Source organism: Typopeltis vanoorti, chromosome 11 (assembly GCF_054136105.1).
Source record: "Typopeltis vanoorti isolate ZY-2024b chromosome 11, IOZ_Tvanoo_1.0, whole genome shotgun sequence".
In the NCBI taxonomy this organism is placed as follows: domain Eukaryota; kingdom Metazoa; phylum Arthropoda; class Arachnida; order Uropygi; family Thelyphonidae; genus Typopeltis; species Typopeltis vanoorti.
In genome coordinates this window covers 32618805-32646598 of record NC_143559.1, presented here as the reverse complement: position 1 = coordinate 32646598, position 27794 = coordinate 32618805, and the positions used below count along the sequence as shown (strand labels likewise).

Sequence of the window (27794 nt, the reverse complement as noted above, 5' to 3'; positions counted from 1 at the left end):
AGACTTTTGTAAGAACATATAAAATAAATATCAGGAAGGTGGTACAATATTCTGGAGGGTGTTGGAAAAGCTCAGAAATGGAGGAAAGAGTGCTATAAAAGGAATTAGAGATGATAAAAGTGAAATGAAAACTTGAATGTTGAGTGGTAGAAAAAAACACTCAACAGGTATGCAATCAGGAATACATATTGGTACTCAAAGTAAAAAAAAGCCATCAAAAACCTGAAATGTGGAAAGGTAGCAGGAGTAGATGATATTCGACCAGAAATGTTCAAGTATAGTGGCATTAAAATCTTGCAGTGGCTGCACTGCATAGTTCAGAAGGCCTGGACAAAGAGAGAATTTCAGGTGAATGGAGTAGAGCTCTTATACTACAGATATATAAAAAAGTGAATAAAACAATGTGAGAATTGCAGAGGTATTTTTCTACTGATTGTTTCTGGTAAAATTTATGTAAGTATACTTAAGAAACATCTGAGAAGGATTGTGGAAAGGAAGCTTGGTGAAGAACAAGCTGGATTCAGGTCAAATAGAGACTATCAAGATCAGATTTTCAGTTTACAACAGATAGTTGAGAAATCGTGGGAATATAACAAAGATCTGTATTTAAGTTTTGTAGACCAGCAAAAGACATATGACAAGGTGCCAAGAGAAAAGCTATTCAAATGCTACAGTTATATGATGTCAATTGGGCATTATGTCATGCAATACTGTCTTTATTTGAGCAATTAGAATTGAAGGAAGATGGGTTGATGTTAAATCTGGTGTCAGACAAGGATGTACATTATCCCCTCTGTTATTCATTATCTATATGGATCACATTATGAAGGAAAGCAGTATTAAACCTGATATCAAAATTGGAAATGTTAATCTCAACACTTTACTTTATGCAGATGATGTCATACTTTTAAATAATTCTTGTACAAGTCTGCAAGATTCCCTGACTAAATTGAATAACCGTTGTAATAAATTTGGTATGAAAATCAGCAATAACAAGACAAAGACAATGAAAAATAGGCTGAAGCATTCAAAATTGTGCCAAGAGAAAAGCTATTCAAATGCTACAGCTATATGATGTCAGTTGGGCATTATGTCATGCAATACTGTCTTTATTTGAGCAATTAGAATTGAAGGCATTGTGAATGGAAACCTATAGAACAAGTAAAACATTTCAGCTACTTAGGTACAATTTTTAGTATCGATAGTAAATTAAATATGAAAATAGACAACCTAATCAACAAAGCTGGTATGGTAGGAAGTCAACTGAATAAATTTATATGGAATAAGTGAGAAATTAGTTTAAATGAGCAGTATACAAGACAGTATTTAAACAATTTTAACTTGTGGATCTGAGAGCTGGGTTAGAAATAAAATACTTGACTAAAGACTAGAGAACAGAGGTATGAGAGTCTGAGAAAGATTAGGGGCATGAACAGATGTCATCAATGACAGTATCATATTATAAAAACGAGGATATTAGGAAAGAACATGACATTTTTGGATACAGGTATGTATTAGCAGATCTAATCTAATAATCTGAGATTAGATCTGGTAATACATACCTGTATCCAAAGAAGTGATCAAAGAGCATTTACAGGAGGTTATGGCTGATTGTATTCCTAAGGTCCGAATAGTGAAACAAGGAGGGGTTAAATGGATGAATAACACCATTAAGCTTGAGCTGCAAAAAAAGAAACAACTATGGAGGGAATTTAAAGAAAGGGGTGACCTGCAGGCACACGAACGGTATAAAGTACAGGCTAGAAGGGTAACGAGTGTGGTAAAAACAGCAAAAGCCGATTATGAAAGGAAACTAGCTATGCAAGCAAAAGAGAATCCCAAACAGTTCTTTCAATATGCTGCAAGCAAGAAAAAAACTGTACATGGCAAAATGATTTTAAGGAATGACGATGCTAAAGAGTTCACTGAACCAGTCGATATAGTGGAGTTACTGAGCGCGCACTTTGCAAAAGTATATCATCCAGGTGGTGACGTTGAAAAAATGAAGGAACCATTAGTTTATATGGGAATTGTGATGAATGAAGTGGAGGTGAATAGTCTATTACAGAACCTTAATGTGAATACATCTGTGGGATTGGATGGTATACCAGCTCGTGTCGTACGAGAAGCGGCTAATGAATTATCAGTGCCCTTGACCATGTTGTTTAATCTGAGTCTCAGGTCTGGCTTAGTCCCGAAGGCATGGAAAGAGGGGAAAATAGTTCCACTGCATAAAGGAGGATCCAAGACTATGGTTGCAAATTACCGACCGATCAGCATATCAGGAGTCGTTGTCAAGGTCTTGGAGAAAGTAGTCAAGGGAAAAATACAGGAATGGATTGATGAAAATGAGATACTGTACAGAGGACAGCATGGCTTTGTGAAGGGTAGATCATGCCTCAGTAACTTGCTCAAGTTTTATAACAAGGTGACGGCTGAACTGGATAAGGGAAATGGGTTTACAGTGATACTGCTGGACCTGGCAAAGGCGTTTGACAGGATACCACATGGAATTCTAATCCGTAAACTACAACACATGGGAATGGATATAGGGTTGGTGAGATGGATAGCTGGGTGGTTGATGGAGAGATATCAAAGAGTAGTTTATTCAGGAGTAGAGTCCAAAAAACGGCCTGTGACTAGTGGTGTGCCACAGGGTTCTGTTCTTGGACCACTGCTGTTTAATCTGTTCATTAACGATATAGGGAATGGTCTAAGTGGGACAGTTCATTTGTTCGCTGATGATGCAAAGTTGGGTAGGGCGATAGTGAATGCAGAAGATGTCAAAGTCTTGCAAGATGACTTAGATAGATTGGAGTTCTGGACTAAGGAGAATGGATGTCAATTTAATGTGACAAAATGTAAGGTTATGCATTTTGGAGTGAAAAGATTAGCAGCAGTATACCACATTGGTGGAACTGTACTCCAAGAGATTGATGAGGCCAGGGACTTGGGAGTGTTGGTGGATAGGGAGATGAAGTTTAGTGGGCACATTGCAAAAGTAGCTAAATCAGCTCATCAACTCACTTGGTTGTTGAAAAATACCTTGACGAGCAGAGAAAAACAAGTTATTGTACCTCTGTACCGAGCCCTGATAAGACCTCATCTCGACTACTGTGCCCAGATTTGGTCACCTCGGTTCCTTCTTGATGGGGAGGAGGTTGAGAGCATCCAGAGGCGAGTGACTAAGATGATAGCAGGTCTATGGAATGAACCATATGAGAACAGGTTGAAGATTTGTGGGTTGCAGAAACTAGTTGATAGGCGAATAAGGGGAGATATGATTGAGACATTCAAATTGCTAAAAGGATTCTATAGGATTAATTCAGATGATATTTTTGAGATCAGGACTGGTGGTGGGAGAACTAGGGGACACCCATGGAAGCTGGGCAAGAACGTGGTTAGCAGGGGTGTTAGAGCTGGGTTCTTTACTTTTAGAGTGGTAAATGAGTGGAATAAGCTACCAGAGTCTGTTGTGGGTGCTATGACAGTGAGCGAGTTCAAGGCAAGGTATGATACTGTGAGAATGTTGAACAGCTGTGTGAACATGATGTTTAGGGCCTCCCTCGATGAGTCTAAGGACTCCTGGAGTAGCCCGTGGTAATAATAATAATAATAATAATAATGTGACTTAAACATAATGCGAGAGTAAAGATTAGCAAAACAACTGTTCTTTGCCTGTTTGGCAGGAAAAAGATCCAGATGAAGACTAAGATATATGTGGATTGATATTGCAAAAAGTGCCTTAGACACAATATAAGATCTGATAATGTTGGAGTCTTGACAGATAACAGATTTATTTGGATGAAAATTGTTGATAGGAATTTAGTAATGAAGTAAGTTTTTCATGTAGTACTATCACAATATCCTGTACACCCCTTGAGGGTATATATCAGGAATTTGATGATGTTTAACATGTAAATAAGTGGATTTAGATTTTGAATAGTACTACAGCTATTGATGCATTGTTAGAAACATTTCTTATGTTTCTAACAATGGGTGGTGGGTGAAAACCCAGTGGGAAATACACGTGCATTGTATGTTAGCCTTTGTGAATTTCATTACTTAAGATGATTTATCGATATTATGGGGCACATTGTGAGCACAGAACTCCACAAAGTACGCTATCCCATGATCTTTCATCTACACACAATACACTCTACTACCAACAAGAGTGTTTTTGTCTGTGAATTGCATGAAAAATGAAAGTTTCTAATGAGTTAGCCAATTTCATACAAAGATTGTCTAATGTTTGTGTGAGATTGGCTAACTCATCTTTAATTAAAAGTACATATAAAGATTCCTCTCATTACAGTAAGAATTAAACTCTGAAGAAATTGTCGAAATTGTCCCAGCATTCTAGCAGTTGCACTATGGATGATATATTATATACAAATTATTTATGTTTATAATAAATACATATATTTAGAGATTTAAATTTAGTTTAAACTAAATAAAAGTCCCTAACCCTTAGTTGATCTATTGTGCTATTATAAGTTTACACCCCTCAATGGGTGGGATTCAAGTTAAAAACAAAACTGATTTAACATGGTTAACATTCACAATACTCTTAAGGTAAATCTGATAAAATTTTATTATGACTATTTAAATTAAATATTGATTGTCATATATAGTTTGACCATAGACGAGATAACCCTCAGCACTTTTGCGTGTGGCAGAAGGCAAATCCATTCTGATAATAGAGTAATCAACCCGTTTCGTAGGATGATTGTTTTTTTTATTAAATGTCGGAAAATTAGCTTTTCTTTTATGAACATTCTGTTTTGCTTGTATGATGGTTGGAAAATTTTACGTATAAAGCATGTGATTTTGCGTGTTGGTGACAAGTTTGTACATCCCTTATTCTTTCCTTCCCTTCAACATGAATGTACTCTTCTTGGCACTCTGCCAACTATGTTTCTCTTAACTGTGAGCAGACTATATATATTAAAAAAAAAAAAAAAAATCAGCTAATGCCTTTTATTCCTATATAGGAAGTAGGCGAGGCTGTTTTAGCCCTATCTAACTTTTGGAGACTGAGTGGCCAGTTTAATCTTCACTGCTAGCCAATCAGAGATAGCTGGCCCAAGTCTGTCACGAATTTAATCAGCATGCAGTGAAGAGATGGCTAACAAGTGCTTCCATCTTGTGGTCCCTAGCCCTAACACAATATTTTTAATATCTGATTTTCTTGAGATTATGGGACGATAAACCTGTTTCCAGGAAAAAAATCCTGCTTGCCTGCGCCAGAGGTGGATTAACTCGGGAACTGGTCAAAAAAAGGCTTAGAAAATGTTCCTATAATTGGCAACTAGATTTGAACCCAAGTTTCACTTTGTGCGGTCAAACGCTGTGGAGTGCAAGCACTATTTCCACTGAGCTATACAGGTTCCAGACTATATATAGAGAGAATAAATTTGAGCATATAGGCTAATATGAGTTTGAGATAATCTCTTAAATTGATTTCCTTTCTTGTATCTGTTTCATTTTTGTTGATAAGTTTATATAGGATAACTCATGAAAAAAAAAAAAATAACCAACCATACTTAGTTTGATGTACATATTTCACTATAATCTATTTTCAGCATCTTCTCCCAAATACATAAATTACATAGACCTATGAACATCCAAGAGGAATTAGCCAATGAGTATGTATATATTGTTTAATTGTTCTTGGATATTTGTAGTTCTTTCTTTGTATTTAGTGGTCCTTAAGATGAAATATAAAATTACTGCACAGTGTGTTGAAACTAACTGTTGACTGGTTGTCCTGTGTAGTCTTTACTTATACCAACTAAGTGCTTGATCTTAAAACTCTGTATATAATATTAATCTTTAAATCTTGACCATGAATTTACATTACCCCCCCCCCCCCAACCGACCACGATGTCTATGGCCAACCAACTAAACAACTAAATCTGGATACAATTCTGCAACATCTTTTGAATAACATGGATAAGAAGTGCAATTTGGTCTTACTATTTCATCCACCTCAGCCAGTAGAAAGGTTAATACATGGTTTGATTCAGATTATGTCCCAAAACTAAGCCTGCAGTATATTATGTCTATGGAACAATCTCACATAATTGTCTTTTACTTACGTTTGTTTTACAGTATTTTAGAAATGGAATGTAAATTTCATAAATCAGATTTAAGTTTTAATACATCATATTTTTTTTTTTTTTATGAAACTTGTTTGTATTTCTTGATACACCTGAATGCCTAGTATTGCTGGAACTGCCATGTGGATAAGCAGTGTCAATACCAAAGGAAACTTAAATATATTTTAAATGGTCTGTTTCCTTACAGTGATATTGTAATCCTAATATATATTTTTTTAATTATAGTAATTTTCCTAATTCATTGTAAGGTGTAATTGCTGAACTGATAGAAGCCTTGTTGTCATGTGAGTGTTGCTTTGAATTTGTAAGGACACATGCATTAGGTGTAAGTTTTAGAACAGCTGTTTTCCCATAGAGGGCAATACTAGCTAGGGAAAGAAAGAGAGGTTGAATCGTGTAATCTCAGAAAATTTATTATACGAGGGTGGTCTGAAAAGGTCTCTGAAAAGTTATAACATCTGTCATAAGCATCCATGTGAAATTGCCAATCATTCTATCAAATAGTTTGTTTTATACAGCTGTCTGAAGCAAAAGTGTTGTCTGTATCACTTGAAATGGATAAAATTGAGTATCGTGCAGTTATAAAATTCTTTGTAAAAGAAGGTGTAATGCCAAAAGAAATTCATTCGAAATTCATAAAAGTTTATGGGCACTCTTCTCCTTCGTTTTTGACAATTAAGAAATGGGCTGCTGAGTTTAAACGTGGCATACCAGCCTTGAAGATGATCCATATGAAGGACATCCAAAAAATGTAACAACACCAGAAATCATTGATCAAGTACACAATATGGTATTGGATGACTGGTGAGTCAAAGTGCGTGAAATTTCTGAGACTATAGGCATTTCAAAAAAACGTGTAGGATATCTTTTGCATGAAGAATTGTATATGAAAAAGCTTTGCACAAGATGGGTGCTGCACTTTGCTCACAGCAAATCAAAAATGAACTCGCATGAAAATCCCTGAACAGTGCTTGGACCGTTTTAACAAGAATAAAACTGATTTTGTGTGTCAATTTATTACTATGGATGAGGCTTGGATTCACCATTACACATCAGAATCCAAACAGCAGTCAAAACAGTGGACAGAAGCTGGTTGTTCAGCACCAAAGAAGACAGTCTATTCCATCAGCAGGAAAGGTCATGGCATTTTTTTTTTTGGGATGCTAAGGCATTTTGTTTATTAATTATCATGAAAAAGATAAAACAATAACTGATCTTTTAACCAAACTAGACGAAAAAATTTGTTGGAAAAGACCTGATTTGTAGAAGGAAAAACCATCTTTCATCAGGAAATGCACCTGCCCACAAAGGTGTTTTAATGGGAAAATTAAGGGATCTACTTTATGAATTGTTGGAACATCCACCCTATTCCCCAGATTTGGCTCCCTCTGACTTCTGTCTCTTCCCAAAACTAAAACTTGCTGGTTAGCGTTTTTCTTCGAATCAAGAGGGAATTAGCTGTAGAGGGGTATTTTGCAGATCTTACTGAGAACCACTACAGGGATGGGATAATGGTGCTCGAGCATCGCTGGAATAAATGTATTAGTCTTAAGGGATATTATGTTGAAAAAAATAAAAATAGTTTTGAAATTATCATCATCATCATCATCATCATGCATATCAGGGATTTAGGCCTAGCGTGGCCTGAATTCGTCGTTTAAGAGGTCAAGCCTTAGAAGTCATCGTTTAAGAGGACGTCCTGGTTTTCTTTTTCCTAATGGGTTGTACTTTAAGGCTTGTTTTGGTAATCTTTCTATTTTTATTCTTTGAACGTGTTCCATCCATTTATGTTTATATTTTTAAATTTTTTCTATTACTGATTCTTGGTTTAATTCTTTCATAATTTCTTTGTTTCTTTTGTGATCAAATAGAGTATACTTTGCAGTTTTTCTCATGAACTTCATTTCTGCTGTTATTAATCTTTGTCTTTTTGTTTTATTGTCCAGATTTCACTTCCATACAATAAGACTGGTAGGCTAATCTATTGTATACTTTTAGTCTGGTTTGTTTTTGAACTAGGTTTGGTTTAAATATAGAATTAATTACACCTGTTATTTTTAAATATTTTGCAATTTTTACATTTATATCTTTTACATTTTCATTTGTGATCATATGTCCTAGGTAGTTAAATGAATTCACCTGTTCTAAGATCTTGTTATCTATTACTATCTTAGTTCTTGCTAGATCTTGTCCCTTAAAGGCCATAGTTTTTGATTTTTCTGTTGATATTATCATGCCATAATCTTTGGCTATGGTATTTAGATCTAAAATAGGTTTCTGTAAGTTATCTTCAGAATTTGTCATTATTATTTGGTCATCGGCAAAAAGGAGAGTGTTTAAGTTCACAGTAGGAGAAGGTTTAATACCTTGATGGAAATTTTTTATTCCATTTTATTATTATTTCATTTAGGTAAATATTAAAAAGAGTTGCTGAGAGGGGACATCCCTGTCGGACCCCCTTGGTTTATCTCTTTCGTATATGATAGCTCATGATTTAATCTTATTTGTATTTGATTATTTTCATGTATACTTACGATAACTTTTAGGATATTATTTGGTATTTATATTTTTCATTTAATATGTTAAATAAAATGCTTCTTTTAACTTTGTCAAATGTTTTTTCAAAGTCAATAAATGCAATATGTGTTTCTAAATTGTATTCCCTTCTTTTCTCTATTATTAATTTTAGGCAAAAGGCTGGGTCTTTACATGATCGTCCTTTTCTAAACCCATTCTGTACTTCTAAAATAAAGTTTTCAGAATATTTCCCTAGTTTGCTATTTAAAATTCTGCTATATATTTTATAAAACAGGAATTTAGTATGCTTATACCTCTATAGTTTTTAGAGTAATCTCTATTACCTTTTTTAAAGATAGGAATCACAATTGCTTTTTTCCATTTTATTGGGGTGGGGTTTGCCAGTTGTATACATTTTATTTAAAAATAATAGGAGTCTTTCTTTGAATCTTGTTCCTGCATATTTATACAGTTCTGAACCTAGTTTTGAAATTATAAATTTGTTATTTCATTGCTAGGCCGAGAACTTTTCAGACCACCCTCGTATATGTGTATCTGCTCTGTAAGTAAGAACTGAAATTCTTATTTAAGGGCAATACAATATATCCTTCAGTATCAGCTGTATTCAAGGACAATACAATATATATACACACTTCATATATCATCAAGTGCACTATATGGTCAAAGTAATTGGAAGCAAGTAGGATATACTTCATAAAATGCGAGATGAAATCTATATAAAATTATTTTTCTTGTATTCATCTTTGAAGCTGTTCAATTAAATATTGCCATTAAATATTATTCAATAAAAATTAAATATTATATTCATGTCCGTTCCAAAAATTAATATATATATATATATATATATATAAGCATAATAGTCAAATGAAATCTTCATCTTTTATTGAGATTGAAGGAGTTTGAGAGGTAAGACAGACTGAATCAGAAACGAGCAAAATTTTTGTATAGACGGTTCTGAGAATTTTGAGTGAAAGTCAAAAGCACTGGTGGCTTAATCCTCCCCAGCTGGCCATGACGTCTATAGACGTTGAGTTAAATCTGGATACGATTCTGTAACACCTATTGAATAACATGAATAAGAAGTACAATTTGGTCTCACTATTTCATCCACCTTGGCCAGTAGGAGGTTAATTAATGTTTGTTCTGATCTTTCTTCACAGTTGGTTGTTGTTGATAATTATTACTGGTGATAAAACTTGATGATTTTGGTATTGACCTTGAAGCATGCAATGGAAAACATCTGTGAATTCATTGAACAAGGACAAACAGTGAATAAGCATTGTTATTTAGAAGTGCTAACATGGTTATGTAAAGCTGTTTGTAAGAAGGGATATGAATGTTGGCCAAACAATTGGATCATCCATCATGACAGTGTCCCTGCACATGGTGCAATAACTGTTTCTTGTTTTAAAAAAAAAAAAAAAAAACATTTGTAAAATTGGACCACCCACTGTATTCACCAGACTTGCCATTTCCTTTTGGCTGTTTCCAAACCAGAAGAATACCTTCAAAGGACACATTTTTTATAGTAAGGCATTTTTAAGGTTAATAATATTAAAGGCAAAAACTTCCTAAATATAGGAAGTATTAAAATTTTTAATTAATATTCTAGTGTATGTTGTCTTTCCCTAAAATTTCTTCATTAAACTAACAGTTTAATGGACAAATAGGTAATGATAACCATTATGCAGTCAGTTACACTGAATATGATATATAAGTTTCAGATCAAAATATTTGGTTATATACTTGAAACTTTGTGTGTGTTCGTATATTGTTTTTCTATTTCACAAGTGTTCCTGAAAATTCATGTTCTTTACTTGGAAGAATAGCAAATGAATAATAAAAAAAAAGTGCATAGTCTTTATAGCTTAGTACTGATGATGCCTTTTGGTTGGAAAGAGGTAGGTTTGAATCCTGTCTATGATGTGAAAAACCTTTAATAGGAGTTTCCAACTGAAGTGAGCCAGCAACTCCTATGTTGTCTTGGCAGGATTATTTTTACTTGTGGAAACTGGAGGGGAGGGGGTGGGGGCTGTTGATAAAATGTTTTTCATCCTACATTACAAATTAACCAGCTAGAGAGTACAGTTAACAGATATATCAAACTATGCAGATAGGATTAGCTGCCATATTATAACATTAATTAGATTTTGTGAAATGGAAGTTATTTGACCATAAGAAGCTTTGGAGTCTCAGACATTAAGAGAAAGATGGAATAGAAAATGTATTGAGTGAAAAAATCACTGGTATTTATTAATCATGACATCTATTTATTTTTGATTAGTTATATATCTCTATCTGAAGAAATAAGAAATCAAGATGGTTTAACTTTGACTTTTTTTTTATCATCATTGATATTCACTTTGTTTTCTAAGTAATTATATATGCTCTACATCAAGTTCTGGATTTCACTATGGGTGTTGATGTTTGAATGTCTTCAGGATAGATCATCACCCTGCTTATTAGAGACCTAAAGTGGCTGACATTCCATGTTTGGTCTTTGGAACAGGTTTCCAGATCATCTAACTCATAGTCCACTTATGGTGATAACATATTATGGATTTCTAGCCTTTCTGGCATCAGATTCAGGTAAATTATGAAGGCGTGAAAGTTTTTGATTTATTATTCAGACAGCTGTTCTCTCCTTTCTCATATGTAAATACACTAAACTGCAGTAAAATATTTGTAATAGCTATCTTTAATTTTTAGTATTTTTAAGGATTATTATTATTATTAAATGATATATTAACACTGATAAAGTTCATTTTGATTATTTAAAACAAGGACAGTTTATAATATTTCTTTGGATAGTCAAACACATCTATTACTATTTATAATATGTAATTCTAATACTGTAGAAAAAGTTGGAGATATGACTGTTTCACTGTATATTAACTTTTGTAAATATTTATCATATTTTATTAAACTTACATTTTAGTTTTTAATTTTGTTTCTGAGTATATCATTCTAGAATTTGGAATTAAGCTTACTGTCATAACACCACTTGGGAAACAAACTGTGTTTCCTTAACATACAAAGCATAACTTCAAACTAAAGGTTGGCTTGCACTTTGTGGCCATACTTAATTATTGGAATGATTATCCCAAAATAGTGTAAACATTATTTTATGTTTTTTTTTTTTTTTTTTTTTAATTTCAACTGGATAGCCTTAAATGCTTTTATATATAGATTGTTGCTTATTTTGAAGTAGAGATTATCATGACAAAATTTATTTTTTATCAGAAAAGCTTGCCAAAGAGGGAGAAGTCAGTGCAAACTCTGAGTCTGAGAAAGGTCACTTTATTTTTATCAGTATAAGTTAGCCACATATGATGTGTATGTTTCCTTGTCATGATGGATAAATTAAAATTGGATAGGTTAGAATGTCATGATTTACCTTAAGTGATACCTAACTGCTCCTTTTTAAGATTCCTTAAGGTGCTTATTCAAGTAATAATTAAATATGATCTTTGTTAAATTTGACCTTGTAAGTCAGAATTCCACAATCTGATGAAAGGAAGTTCACTTATATACTTAATAGCACTAATTTATGTATTCATCAAACACTCAGTATAGTTACATTTTTTCCCCCATTTTTATAGGTAGTAATAAATTGTGCTATATTGAAGGGTTTAAGATATAATCAGGCTACTCCTACTTTCCATCAATGGAGAGATAACAGACAAGTTTATGGATTGAATTTCAGTAGTAGGGAAGATGCTGATTCATTTGCTAATGCAATGGTCAGAGCTCTAGAGATACTTAACTCAAACAGTAAGTGCAGTTGTATCTGATTTTTATTTCTTCATTATGCTTTATCTGCATAAATCACTCAAAGGTTTATTTATTTTTATTTTCCTCCTAAGAAAGGATACATGCAGAGCAAAACTGTTTTGCATCATTTACAATACAAGTCCTACTTGAGATTTTGAATAAATTCTCAAAAATTTCAATTGAATTAAAGTGTGTATATTATTCAGATCATTTAGAGTAAAGATTATATTTCATGTTGTGAAAATTGTATCTTCTGCTTACATGTAAATTTTTTGTAATATATTTCATATTGTCTTGATATAATTTGCTGGCAGAGTAATTAGTTTCAATACTGGTTGAAGAAATAAGTGATTGAGTAGTTGCAAAATTTATATGCATAAAGTTGGGAGGTCATGGAGATAATTTGAAATCACTTTGTGTGATTTAAAATTATGCTGCTGCATATATGCTAACAAATTCAGGAGCGATTGTTGGCCTATATTAAGCAGGATGCGATTAATACAGATATCAAATGAAGCATTCTTAATTATTGCACTTTTCATTATTGGTTATTTCCTATACAGTAGACCCAATACAGAGAACTCATGGGTGCTACATGAATAATTCGATATTCACGTTTCAGTAAAGCAATGAGATTTTTTTTTTTTTTTTTTTTTTTTTTTTTTTTTTTTGTTAATGGTTTTTGCTGTAGTGAGAGTTAGCTGTATTTGTTTTATTCAGCATTTCTATGAGAAATGGGATTCTTAGTTAGCAAGTATTTATGCATTGGTTAATTAATTTTCTGTCAGGTATAAAATTTACAAAATAAATTTTCATTCTGTTGTCGTTGATAATGAATTTAGATTAGATACAATTATGATGGTCGGAGGTTGAATTTCTGACATTTTAAACTTTCAACGTTAGACATTTGACAGCATAACATATTACCATGATTTGTTAAAAAAAAAAAAAAAAAAACACCTTAATAGTAAGTAAAGAATATGTCCTTTCATACAGGACACTTTTTGTCTAAATATTTATGGTGTTTTATGCATAGAGAAAAAATTTTATCTTTCATTTTCTGTGCTGATTGCTTATCAGGATGTTATTTTGGAGATAGCTTTAATTTCAGTCAAGTTATTCTATTCATATCACCTTTATTGAATTTTTAAATAGTTTAAACATTCTGTTGATGCAATTAGTTATTAAATTGTATATATGCTCAGTATTTGTAGACTAATTTTTTGTGTTAATTATGAAGTCTACTGCTTTTGAAGTAACAGGTTCCCACTGTAGCCATATGTCACTTAAAAAAAAAAAATAAATAAAAAAATAATAAAAAAAAATAAAAAAATAATATTATTATTATTATTAAGAGAGACCTCCAGAGAATCAGACTCATCGAGGGAGGCCATGTACTACACCCACTAGCTATCATATTTATTCTTGAATTCATTCACACTGCTTGCACTCGCAACATCCAAAGGCAACCCATTCCAATCACGCACCTCCCTCTGAGAGAAAAATCTATCCCTCACACCCTTCTTGGCGGCATTCATTCTCGGCTTCTAAGGATGCCCTCTTGTCCTTTCCCCATCCCTCCATAAATTGAAAAATACCATCAATTGAAATCCTGTATGACCTTTTCAGAAGTTCGAAAATCTCAATCATATCACTCCTCTTTCTCCTGTTTGCTAGTGTCTGCAGTCTACAAATTCTCAATCTGTCTTCATAATCAGTATTCCACAATCCTGATATCATTTTAAACACTCTCCTTTGTGCTCTCTCCAATATATCAGAATCGCAACAGAAACCAAGAGACCAAACCTGCGTACAATAGTCCAAGTGAGGTCTTATCAAGGCCTTGTAAAGAGGCAAAATAACATCCTTATTTTTACATGTGAACATGATAATTGCAATGTTCGTTTGAGCATTGCAATTATCTTTTGAGTTGTGTTTGCAATCTTTGCCACATGGCCCCTGAACTTCAACTTCCTATCTATTAACACTCCAAGATCCCTAGCCTCATCAGCTTCTCCTAATCTCACCAATATAATACAACATTGGATATCTAATCATGCTGAAGTGAATGACTTTATATTTACTGACATTTTAATTGACACCCATTTTCCGTGCCCACAATTCCCAGCTTATTCAAATCATTCTGCAAAGACATATCAGCAGCATTCCTGATTACCCAACCTGTATTTGCATCATTAGCAAATAGCTGTGTGTCGCTTGTCACATCTTTCCCAATATCATTAATGTACAGATTGAATAACAGTGGACCAAGCACTGATCCTTGTGGTACACCACTTGTTACCTTAAACTTTGAAGACTCAGATCCCCTGTATACCACTTTTTGATATCTGTCAGTTAGCCATCCTCTTATCCATATTAATATTGTATAACCCAAACCCATTTTCTCCAATATATGCAGCAGTCTGCCATGCTGTATTCTGTCAAAAGCCTTAGCAAAATCCAAAAGTATCATGGTGTATCCATTCCCCTTATCTAGTTCAATGGTAACATTGTTATAGAATGTGAGCAAGTTGTAAAACATGCTCCTCCCTTAGTAAACCCATGTTGTTCATTGCAAAGTAGAGATTCACTGTCAACTCATTCTGAATGCAGACCATAACCAATTTTTCCAAAATCTTCACCACCATTCCTGAGATACTAATTGGTCGATAGTTGGATATATCAGTCTTTGCACCACCCTTGTGCAATCGAATGACCATTGTTCTTTCCATTCCCACACAATCTTCTCTTATTATTAAGAGACTCATATTAAACATCCTGGTCAAAGGAATGGCCAGTTCAGCTGAACACTCTTTTAGCACACGTGCTGATATTCCATCAATCCCTATTGCTGAATTCTTATTCAGTTTGTGCAACAGCTCTAATACCTCACCCTCACACACCTGCGTTTCTTCTTCTAGTGAAGAGGTAACAGTGAGCTCAATGTTGCGTTCACCATGTTGATAGTTTTTAACGAAATGAGCACTCATTAACTGAACAACTTCCTCTGCATCTGTAACCCCTCACACCATCTGGATTTAAAAGAGTTATTCTTTCATATTCATTCTTTCTTTTATTTGCTGCATATCGATAGAATTCTTGTGGGTTGTTTAGCACGCAGAGCCAGTTTCTTTTCATAATCAGACTTTGCTTTCCATACAACAGTTTTGACTATTCTAGCCTGCTGCTTATAACTTTCATAACAGACGGCATCCTTATGCAAATGGTATTCCTTCTACATCGTCCTTTTCTTACAAATCTCTTGCTTAATAAGATTACACATTTATTTGACTCCTACTCTATTTATTCTTTGAACTCTCGGGACACATTCTGATATCGCATCATTTAAGTATTGTTTAAATTCTGTCCATGCACTGTTGATATTCTTTCCATCCAGCAACCGATCCCATTCTACTGAACTCTGTATACTCCTCAGTTGGTCATAATTTCCTGCTTTGTAGTTCGGCATATAACCTTTTCTGAATGGAACATTCATAAACTTAGTCACTTCCCAAGTGAGTACTGCATAATCACTGTCACCAACTGCAGGCAGAATAGTTCGTCTCTAACTGAAATGCCCTCTGACACTATAATCAAATCTAGCACTCTTTGTCCTCGAGTTCCTTCTGTCATATGCGGCTTGAGGAAGTTGTCCCACAACAGCTCAATAAATGCATTTTCATTCTTCTCACGAGATTCTAGTGCTAACAATCAATATTTGGATAATTAAAGTCTCCTATTATGATTACTCTTTTCTCACTCACCTTTTCTATTTGGTGATGCATTTCTTCATCACCAGCAACCAATCCACCAGGTCTGGAACAACACCCCCCACTATGTAATTTGTCTTGTTAGATTCCACCTCACACCAGATGGCTTCAAACTCACTGCCACATGAAATATTGTTAGTAGTATTACTACAATCGTAGGTCTCAACTCTAACTGGATTTAAGTCATCCGATATCATTAGCAGCATGCCCCCTCCTCTCCTATCCACTCTATCCTTCCTAAAAATACTGTACCCATGACACTCGATACCAGTTAGTAGGTCTGATTCTTATAGCCAGGTCTCACTAATTCCTACAATCTGAGGTCGCAACATATTGACTAAGGCAACCAACTCTACCCCTTTGTTTCTGATACTCCTAGTATTCGTGTACAGACACAATAATCTAACTGCATGTTCTCTTGTTTGCAGTCTGCCTGACACAGTTGGACAACTTGCAGATCTTTATTCTTCTCTAATGTAGACATCTTTTTAGACACATGTAGACATCTTTGCACACATGATGGGTCCGACTGGACGAACACAAACCCAAAATCGTTCTCACCTCATCAACATTTCCATGACAAAACCCATTCCTGTCATTAATACATTTATATACCCTTGTCGCTCTTACACCCACATTCACACCATTCCTCCCTTTAGAATTTAGTTTCCTTGACTCTCTGTGTTAGGTCTCATACCAGTTATTAGTTTTTTTAGCCTCCTGATACCAAACTCATTCAGGTGTAGGCTATCCCCTCTTATACAAATCCAATCTTCCCTCAAACTCACTCCACACATCCAAAAACTCGCATCCATTCCTTCTACATAGCCTACTCATTGAATCGTTTGCCATCATAGCCCTTCTTTTTAATTTATTTTATACAGATTCTATATATATATATTTTTTTCTTATATTTCTTATATATGTATTATAGAATTTAGCTCTAGAGGATAAATTTTAAGATATCCATTTTGAAACTCATTTCTGCTCTAAGGCAGTATATAGTTTAGTAGTTAGCTTATAATCATAAGAGTTAACAAAGATAGAGGAAGAAGCAATTTCTAGAATTCAGAAAAGGTGGAGTTTATGGGGATTTGAAATGGGTAGTGATAACCATTTTGTCTCCAAAGCTGGATGAAAAATAATCTCATATTGAAAAGAAGAATATTTCAAGAACAAATCCTGAAATATATCCCAACTCAATATCACCACAATTCAAGATCGATACTATCAATGTAAGAAGCCTAAATGGCAAAGAAATGGAGCTGGCTGAGGAAATGGGTAAGTACTAGATTGACATAATAGGGATGACTGAAATAAAAACTGGTGAGATCTTTCTAAGCAATAAATACAAATCAGGGGAAAAAAAAAGGAGTTGCTATAGTATGCAACACTAAATACCAGGATAATCTTCTCGAATGGCAAACAATATCAAGTAGAGTGTGGACAAATATCAGAACGGGGAACTGGACAATGAGACTTATTTGTGCCTATGGTTCAACAGAAGGTTCTAGTAAGGTAGAAGTAGAGCAATTTTTTGAGGCTTTAGAGAAAGCAACTGACACAATGAAAAAGGAGAAGTGGTCCTTGTTTGGGATCTAAATAGCAGAGTAGGAAATAATTGTCAGACATCCAAAAATATTTTGGGAAAGTTTGGAGAAAAGAGTAACGTTAATAATAATTGCAAATACTTGTTGGATTTCTGCTCAGGACATGGACTGGTTATTACTAACACAATGTTCCAACATAAAAATGTGCACAAATTCACATGGAGAGAAGAGGCAAGCAGTAAGAAAAGTCTCATTGACTACGTTATTGTTGATAGTGATGTTTTCTCACTGGTACAGGACACTAGAGTGTACACAGGATTTGAAATTGGAAGTGATCACCATTTAGTCTTGAGTAGGATAAAATTGAATTTCATATTGAAATGAAGAATATGTAAGAAAGTTTTAAAGCCAATAAAAGTTAAGCAACTCTCACATGTGAACTGTAGACTAAAATACACTAACATTATTCAAGAAAAAATGAAAGAGTTTGAGAACAGGAACCAAACCTTGGAGATCCACTGGCAAGCCCTGATGAAAATATTGATTGATTTAGCCAGAGAGGCATGTGGTGAGGTTGTCTGCAAGGATAGAAAAATCAGAACTCCATGGTGGACACAGGAAGTTAAAAAGGCAGTTGAAGGAAAAGAAGAAAGCACATTAAATGTTCCTAGCAAATAAGTCAGCTTGTGCTCTTAGAGAATACAGATACAAAAGTAAGAAAGCTGTAAAACTAGCTAAACAAAAGTCATGGGAAGACTTTGGTAAGAACATAGAAAATAAATATCAGGTAGGTGGCAAGATATTCTGGAGGCTGTTAAAAAAGCTCAGAAATGGAGGAAAGAGTGCTGTAAAAGGAATTAGATATGATAAAGGTAACATGAAACTTGGAGGAAAAGATATCCTTGATGATGGAGTAATTACTTCGAAAAATTACTAAATGAAACAATCACTGACAACACAGTAAAAATCACTCAACAGGCATGCAATCAGGAATGCATATCCATACTTGAAGTAGAAAAAGCTATCAAAAGGCTGAAATGTGGAAAGGCAGCAGGAGTAGATGATATTCGACCAGAAATGCTCAAGTATGGAGGTATAAAAGTTTTAGTGGCTGCACTGCATGGTTCAGAAGGGTTCATGGACAATTCATTGCGGAAAATTCGTTGAATGGACAATTCATCGCACGAACTCTTGATCGCTGAAAATGTTATTCGCTAGAAAACTGAAATGAATTGGATTGATACCAATATCTAAAAAGTAAATGAAGTTCAAGATAAATAAATATCACAAAATATAATTTTATTATGTATCTATGTATTAGTCTGCCCAGTTAGCCGAGTGCGGTTGCTTCACAACCATATACCTGGGAAAGGAGTGTCCTGGGTTCAATTCTCATCACTGATATGAGGAGTATAGGATCTTTCTCTGACATTGCCAAGTTAGCTAGTGTTGGACGAGGACTGCAGGGTTTTAAGGGATTTTTCTTCCCAAGCAAGTAAGCAAATAGCAAACCGGCCCTGAGAAGATAACGCTTCTACAGACATAGGATCCACTGGGAGGCATAAGGCCAATCACCTTATCCTCGTGTAACGGTTGCGGTTATAATTTTGTAAATATTAATATTCCATCAAAGTAGTATCTGTAGTATCAAAGTAAGAAAGAATATTTATACCATTTTAAGACGAAACAGAAATCAGGAAACTCACTAATCAATAAAATATTACTTTCACTGTATAAGAGTAAAAAATATTATGAAAATCTAAATAAATAATATAGATCTATCCCTCTTTTACCTCTTAGGTGTCGAGGGTTTCTATTCCTTATAACCGTTTTGCGAGGATAAGGTGGTTGGCCTATGCCTCCCAGTGTATCCTTTGTCTATAGAAGTGTTATGTTTTCAAGGCCAGTTTGCCTGCTTGCAAGAGGAAAAATCCTATATAAACAGGGGAGAAAAACCCTGCAGTCCTAGCCCAAGACCGGCTAACTTGGCTATGTCTGAGAAAGATCCTAAGCTCCTCATGTCAGCGACAGAAATTGAATCCAGGACACTCCTTTCCCAGGTACACTTGGGTCTCTTTTTATGAGATTTGAAGTTATGCGCTATAGTACGCTCACAGATACGAGACCTTTTGACACTTCTGTGCATGTCAACAGAAGGAGAATCCATTCCGATAATAGGGTATTCCAGCGTTTCCCAAACTTTTCCTATGATGGAACACATCACAAATCCTGAAATTTTCATGGAACACCTTGGTTATTTTGTAATATATTAATTAATAATTAAGTAATTTAGCTGATTTATTATTAATAATTAATATTCATTAATTAATTAAACATTAAATTAATTTGTGCTGATTTTCATTGACATATTCCATTCTGATCACCACAAATTTATATTATTGTTATAAGTACTTATGAGTGAATGCAGACTTTTTCCTCCTGTGTGCTGATTGATAGTTTCCCCCTTCTTTTGTACATCCTGGAGATCGCTTTGTAGGTTGGAGGTGGATAAATCACTATCTGTTGCATCACAAGCACCTTCAGTAAGAGATTTCTTAACACCAAAATTAAACAAAGTCCCTTTTGTCTTATTCATATTAAAATTTAAATCTGTAGGCCTATTACTTTTAAAAAAAATCGATGCACTACGGTTTCGAAACAAGCATGTGGATAATGCCTTAAGTGACGACGATATTTTTGGATATCGATTAACTTTAGATATCGTCGAAGATCCAGAAAATGATCAGGAGCGAATTCTCCATGCTTGCTACGCAAGCTCATTACTTGAGAAAGCAGTAATATTTATTTGTTAATAAATGCATGCATTTATAAGCATTCCGTTTAGGCTTTTATTTTTGTAGACAGAAGAGGTCTTAAGCTTGCGCGACAATAATTGAGCTTTGCATTGTGTATTGGCTGATGCTTGCACGTCTAGTCAAAGCTATCTTGGCATGCTCGGTTGCGGGAGATTCCAGTTCCTTGCATCAGCACTGTGATTTCATGTGCATGCGCATAGCCATTTCACGTCATCTCGCTCTGTTGCTTAAACACAGGCCATACGCAGTCAACGTAGCTCTAGCCAGTGAGCTTCAACCAACCTTTACAAGTGTGCGTGTTGCTTGGGAAAATTAAGTTACAACCAACTTTTTATGACAATGTTATTGACCAGTTCATAAAGAAGGAACCGTAGGGTAGAATTTGTAATCAAGTAGCTAAATTGAAAAATAGAATATCATTTCTAAAATAAATGTTGTGTTTGTTTGATTAAATGTACATAAATTTCTAAATATATAGTTTTAAATGGTCAGTAATTCATTATTCCGCTAATCAGACTTCAATCACACCTCTCACTCCATGAATGATAACAAGAGCAAGCATGAATTTCAAGACCAGCATTCGCCCCTGAAAACGATAGTGAAGGGAAGAAAAACCTCTTCCCCCTCACTGCAGATATAATTCGAAAAGGTCTTGAACTGTGCAATAAATTGGAAAATCATTTTCTTGTTAATGACACAAATTCTGAACGAGCCTTTAAATTCCAATATGAGTTGAAGAACTGCATGTCTGGATATCGCGAGCTGTATAAAAAATTAGTGAAATCATCATTGCAAAGTGTAATCACTGATTACATTGTCAGAAGAAAAAAAAATCAGCATAGAACGAGGGTGAAGCTAATTCTGTTTGTGAAAAAATCATTGCCTTTACCATACAGATCTGATGCGCTGACTATCTCTTCTGGTGGTGAACATAATTTCACACCAGTTCGCAAACGTTGCTGAATATTGTCTAATAGCGATGATAATTCTGATGGGGAAAAAAAAAATAAAAAAATTGTTACTTTTCAATAAAATTAAATGAATAAAGCTTTAAAACAAACTTAGGCATTCTTATTTTCCTGAATTTTTATAACATTTTTATGCAATTTTATTTTAATTCATTGTTTCAGTGAATTAAAATCTACTGCATAAAAGAAACCCGACTGTATATGGTTGTGAAGCAACCAGCCACTCGCCTAACCGGGCAAACTAATACATAGATACATAATAAAATGATTTTTTGTGAAATTTATCTTGCACTGCATTTACTTTTCGTATATCAGTATCAATACAATATCATTTCAATTTTCTAGCGAATAACATTTTCTGCAATCAGTAGTTCGCATGATGAATTTTTCTGTGATGAATTTTCCTCACGATAAATTGTCTTGCCAATGATTTGTCCAGCTGATGAATTGTCCCCACGATGATTTGTTCCTGCAATGAATTGTCTTGGCGTTGAATTTTCCCCGCGATGAATTGGCCAGACATGGTTCAGAAGGCCTGGACACAGGAATGAATTCCAGATGATTGTAGTAGAGCTCTCATAGTACTCATATATAAAAAGGGAAACGAAACTGAATGTGAGAATTACAAAGGTAGGTAGTTTCCTACTTAGTGTTCCTAGTAAGATTTATGCAAGTATACTTTAGAAATGGTTGAGAAGGATTGTGGAAGGAAAGCTTAGTGAAGAACAAACTGGATTCTGGCCAAATAGAGGCTGTCAGGATTAGATTTTCACTTTACGACAAATAGTTGAGAAATCATGGAAATATAACAAAGACCTGTATTTAAGGTTTTGTAGGCCTGGAAAAGCATATGAGAAGGTGCCAAGAGAAAAGCTATTCAAAATGCTATAGTTATATAATGTTAATGGGACATTATATCAAGCCATACTTAGTCTTTATTTGAGTTGTAAGTCAGCAGTTAGAATTGAAGGAAGTACAGGAAGATTGTTTGATATTAAATCTGCTGTCAGACAAGGATGTTCATTATCCCTTCTGTCATTCATTACCTATATGGATCACATTATGAAGGAAAGCGATATTAAATCTGATATCAAAATTGAGATGTTAATCTCAGCTCTTTTGCTTTATGTGGATGATGTTATACTTCTAAATAAATCACCTACAAGTCTGCAAGATTCCCTGACTAAATTTAATAACTGTTGTAATAGATATGGTATGAAGGTCAGCAAGACAAAGACAATGAAAATAGGAAGAAACCTTGAAAACAACAACTGCATCCTGAATGGAGAACTTATAGACATTTCAGCATTTAAAACATTTCAGCTCTTTAGGCACAGTTTTTGGTGAAGATGCAAATTAAATTTGGAATAGACAGCAGAATTAGCAAACCCAGTATGGTAGGATGTCAACTGAATAAATTTATATGAAATAAATAAAGGAATTCGTCAAACACTAAACTAGCTATATACAACACAGTGCTTAAACCAAATTTAAATTATTGATTTAAGAGATGGGCTAGAAATAAAACACTTGACCAAAGACTAGAGACTGCAAATATGAAAGTCCTGAGAAAGATTAGGGGTGTGAACAGATGGCAACAATGGCAATATCATATTAAAAATGAGATATTAGGAAAGAATTTAACATTGTTAGCATCCAGGAATGGGTTAGCAGAGCTATTCTCAGGTGGTATGATCACTTGATCAGAATGGGGGGAGGAGGAAAGATTAGGAAAACAAATGTTCTCTGCCAGGTTGCTAGGAAAAAAGACCCAGAGGAAGACCAAGATGTAGGTGGATTGACAGTAAAAAGTGATTTAGAATACAGAAATATAAGATCTGATTATGTTGGAGTTTTGACAAATAACAGATTGATTTGGAGGAAAATTGTAGATAGGAAGTTAACAGTGACGTAAGTTTTTTCATGTAGTACTATCATATCCTGTACACCTTGAGGGTAAATGTCAGGAATCTGATGATGAAAGAAAGAAGAATATCTATGCAGGTTTTCAAAATCAGTGTTTGGCAGCTTTTAAAGATCAACTTAGATTGAAATATCATTGAGTAAAAAAAAAAAAAATCATTTTCTAAACAAAAACTAAACTGTGAGGACTTAGTTGCAGAATTTCTAAAAATTATTGATTCAGTCAGGGAGGTGTGTGAAGTTATTGTTTGCAATGATAAAAAAAAATCACATCTATGGTATACTCAAGAAGTTAGAGGCAGTCTGAAAGAAGAAATCACATTGAAAGTAACTGGAAAGTCAGCAGGTATCCTAAGAAAATATAGAGAAATAATGTAAGAAAGCTATGTGTAAAAGTAGCTACAAGTCATGAGAAATGGTACGAAGATAGAAGATAAATAGTATGAGGTTTGCATACCTGTTGTTAAATTCATTCATGCTATTTGCACACACAACATCTAACAGCAATCCATTCCAGTTACACACTACTTGATGAAATAAAAATCTAGCTATAATCCCCTTTCTTGACAGCATTGATTTTCAACTTCCATGGATATGGATGCTCTTCCATTCTTTCCCCACCCAACATAAAATGAAAAATTCCATCTACTGAAATTCTGTATAACCCTTTCAGAAGTATCTGATTGGGTTATACAGAAAAATCTGTATTCCACAATCCTGATATCATTTTTGACACACTCTTTCCCTTGTATCAGAATCCCCATAAAGAACTTTTTGATATTCGTCCATCAGTAATCCTCTTATCCATACCAATAGTTTATAATCCAATCTCATGTTCTTCAATTTATGCAAAAGTATCATGGTGTATCCATTCCCCTTGTCTAACTCAGTGATAACATTATTATAGAATGTGAGCAAGTTCTAAAATATGACCTTCCCTTAGTAAACCTATGCTGTTCATTGCAAAGTAGAGATTCTCTGTCAACCCATTTCAGAATGCGAGCCCTAACCAACTTTTCCAAAATCTTCACCACTCCTGAAATACTGATCGGTCAATAGTTGGATACAATTGTCTCTGTACCACCTTGTGCAATGGCATTACCATACATTTTTTCCACTCCTGTGGAATCTTCTTTATTCTGAGATTCAAATTATAAAGCTTGGTCAAAGGAATATCCAGTTCAGCTGAACACTTTTAGCATCCGTGTTGATATCCCATCAGTCCCTGTTGCAGAATTCTTATTCAGTTTGTGCAACAGCTCTGGTACTTCCTCCTCATCCACATGAGTTTCCTCATATGGTGAAGAGGTAGTGTTGGGCTCAATCATTTCTACGTCAGTCACCCGCATACCATCTGCATTCAGTAGAGTTATTCTTTCATATTTATTCTTTCTTTTACTTGCAGCATAATGATAGAATTCTTTTGGGTTGTGTTTAACTCGCAGAGCCAGTTTCTTTTTATACTCAAACTTAGTTTTCTGTACAACACTTGACTTTTCTGGCCTTCTGCTTATAATTATCATAACTGACATTCTTATGCATACGGTATTCCTTCCACATAATCTTTTTCTTATCTCTTGCTTAATTAGATTACACATCCATTTCAGTCCTATTCTGTTTATTCTTCAAACTCAGGGACACATTCTGATATCACATCACATCATTTAAGTATGTTTTAAACAATTCACACACACTGTCAATATCCTTCCCATCTAATAACTGATACCACGGCACAGAACCCAGCATACTCCTCAGGTGGTCATAATTTCCTGCTTTGTAGTTTAGCATGTAAACTTTTCTGAATGGAACATTCATAAATTTAGCCGCTTCCCAAGTGAGTACCACATGATCACTGTCACCAACCAGAGGCAGGATAGTTATGTCTTTAACTGAAAACCCCCTCTTTCACTATAATCAGATCTATTACTCTTTGACCTAGAGTTTCTTTTGTCACATGCTGCTTGGGGAAGTTGTCTCGCAACAGCTCAATAAATTCAGTTTCATTCTTCTCATGCAATTTTATAGCTACCCAATCAATGTTTGGATAATTAAAGTCCCCCATCATGATTACTCTTTTCACACCCATTGTATTTATTTGTTGATGCATTTCTTTGTCACTAGCAAGTGATCCACCAAATCTGTAACAACATCCCACTCTGTATTTAATCTTGTTAGACTCCACCTCACACCAGATGTTTTCAAACTCACCATCATGTGAAAAATTGTTACTAGTATAGATAGCATATATATGTGACTATGTATGAGATCTCTCTATGTGTGCGTGTGCGTGTGTGTGTGTGTGTATATATATATATATATATATATATATATATATATATATAGTCATAGATCTCACGTCTAACTGGATTCAAGACATCTGATATCATTAGCAGCATGCTTCCTCCTCTCCTATCCTGTCTATCCTTCCTAAAAATACTGCACTCTTTTCACTCAGTACAAGTGATCATTTGTTCACTTGTACCGAGTGCATCAGAAGCAGACGTACTACATTTGTTAGTACGTCTGCTTCTGATAGCCAAGTGTCACTAATGCCTACAAATGAGGTCTCAGTATATTAATTAAAGCAACAAATTCTACTACTTTTTCTAATACTCCTGGCATTCATATATACAGACATAATGAATTACCTACATGGTCTTTTGCATACATATGTCTGTGATCTGCATGACATGACACAGTTCAACAACTTGCAGATCTCTGTTCTTATCTGGTTCTTTACTTATGCAGACATTACACATGCTTGATAGTCTGAACCAGATGAACACAGAATCATTCTCTCTTCATAATCATTTCCATAATAATAACAACCATTCCCATCATTAACATAGTTACTTAACATTGTCGCTCTTACACATACACACATTCTCACAATTCCTTCCATCAGATTCAGTTTCCCTGACTCTCTGTGTTAGATCTTATATCAATTAATAATTCTTCTACTCCTGATGCCAAATGTAGTCCGTCCATCTTATACAAATCCAGTCTTTCTTCCCCCAGATTCACTCCACACATCCAAAAACTCGCATCCATTCCTTCTACACATGGAATCATATGTCATTATAGCCCTTCTTCTCGATTCATTTTTATCATATCAAGGTAACATACTGACTATTTTTGCTTTCTCACTCTTGCCTCTTCCAACAACCCTTTCATGTCCTCTGTCATACTGAACTTATCACTAGTTAAGTTGTTAGTGCCTACTACAATTACGATCTCATTTACTTTTCTGTTTCTGAATTGCTTGCATTATATTTTTTATTTGCATCGGGGAAACCTGACATTATAACATTCTCATCAATGACATGTTTTATGACATTTACCATGCCAAATAACATCCTTTTTTTTATAATCAACTTTGCTTACCACATTTTTGTTGTTATGCACTAACTTACCTGATTCCGTGCTTTTTTTCCATTTTGCTGCTGAACTTTTTTTATTCTTCCTGTGTTCCTCTGAATGGTACTTGAATTTCTGTAGTTCCCTCATCATCTGTCTAATAATTTGCTTTAGCCTAGTGATTTTGGAGGTTAAATTATTTTCAATATCCTCTTTAATATCTCTTTAGTGGGGAAAAAACGTTCTTGTTCAAGACTTGGCTGTTTTTGTTAGCATTTCATTTCTCTGCGTTTTAAAATATTAAATTAAAATTTAAATTAATATTAAAATATTACAATAAAAATATGTTATTCAGACACTACATACTCTAAAAACATGAAAATCTACCCTCATATACTATAAAACTCTAATTTTCTATGAAAAAATGCACAATAAAACAGATAAAAATGACCAATTTTACACAAGTGCTAAATTACACCGACCACTCACATTGAAAATTAATAAAACAAGTAATGGTAGAACACTAGTATAAAATATTCAAAATGATTGCATTCAGAAGTATATATAGCAATATTAGAAGTAGAAAAAGCCATTGGAAGCTTGAAATATGGAAAGACAGAGCAGATGACAATATAGTATCCTCTGTAATCCATGAGGTACGTATCAAGAAATCGATCATTAAGATTGTCTCATTTCCAAGAGAAAGTGTGGAAATTCTTGAATCGCTGGCGTTTTTTCTTTTATTTTTTTTCTTTTCTTTTCTTTTCTTTTTTTTTTTTTGTCATAATGAATGTGTTCAGTGAGTAAATGTTAAAATAAATACTTTTAGGAACAGCTTGTTGGCAGATAATTTTGCTATTAAGGCAGATATACTTATCAATTACTTACCAGATATACTTATAGATCTGCCTTACTATATGTTATTAAGGCAGATGTATCAATTGAAATTCAAATGCTTGCAAGAATTATGGTTGAT

At 34.3% G+C, this 27794-nt stretch overlaps 1 protein-coding gene across 1 annotated transcript in view; it reads left to right on the top strand.

The window, feature by feature from the left end:
• Positions 1–27794, top strand: part of ena (ENAH actin regulator enabled) — a 247765-nt gene that overhangs the window by 59329 nt on the left and 160642 nt on the right. The window contains exon 3 of the mRNA XM_090400769.1: positions 12263–12434. Within this exon, the coding sequence (XP_090256895.1) occupies positions 12263–12434 (172 nt within the window). The remainder of the gene's footprint in view (positions 1–12262; positions 12435–27794) is intronic.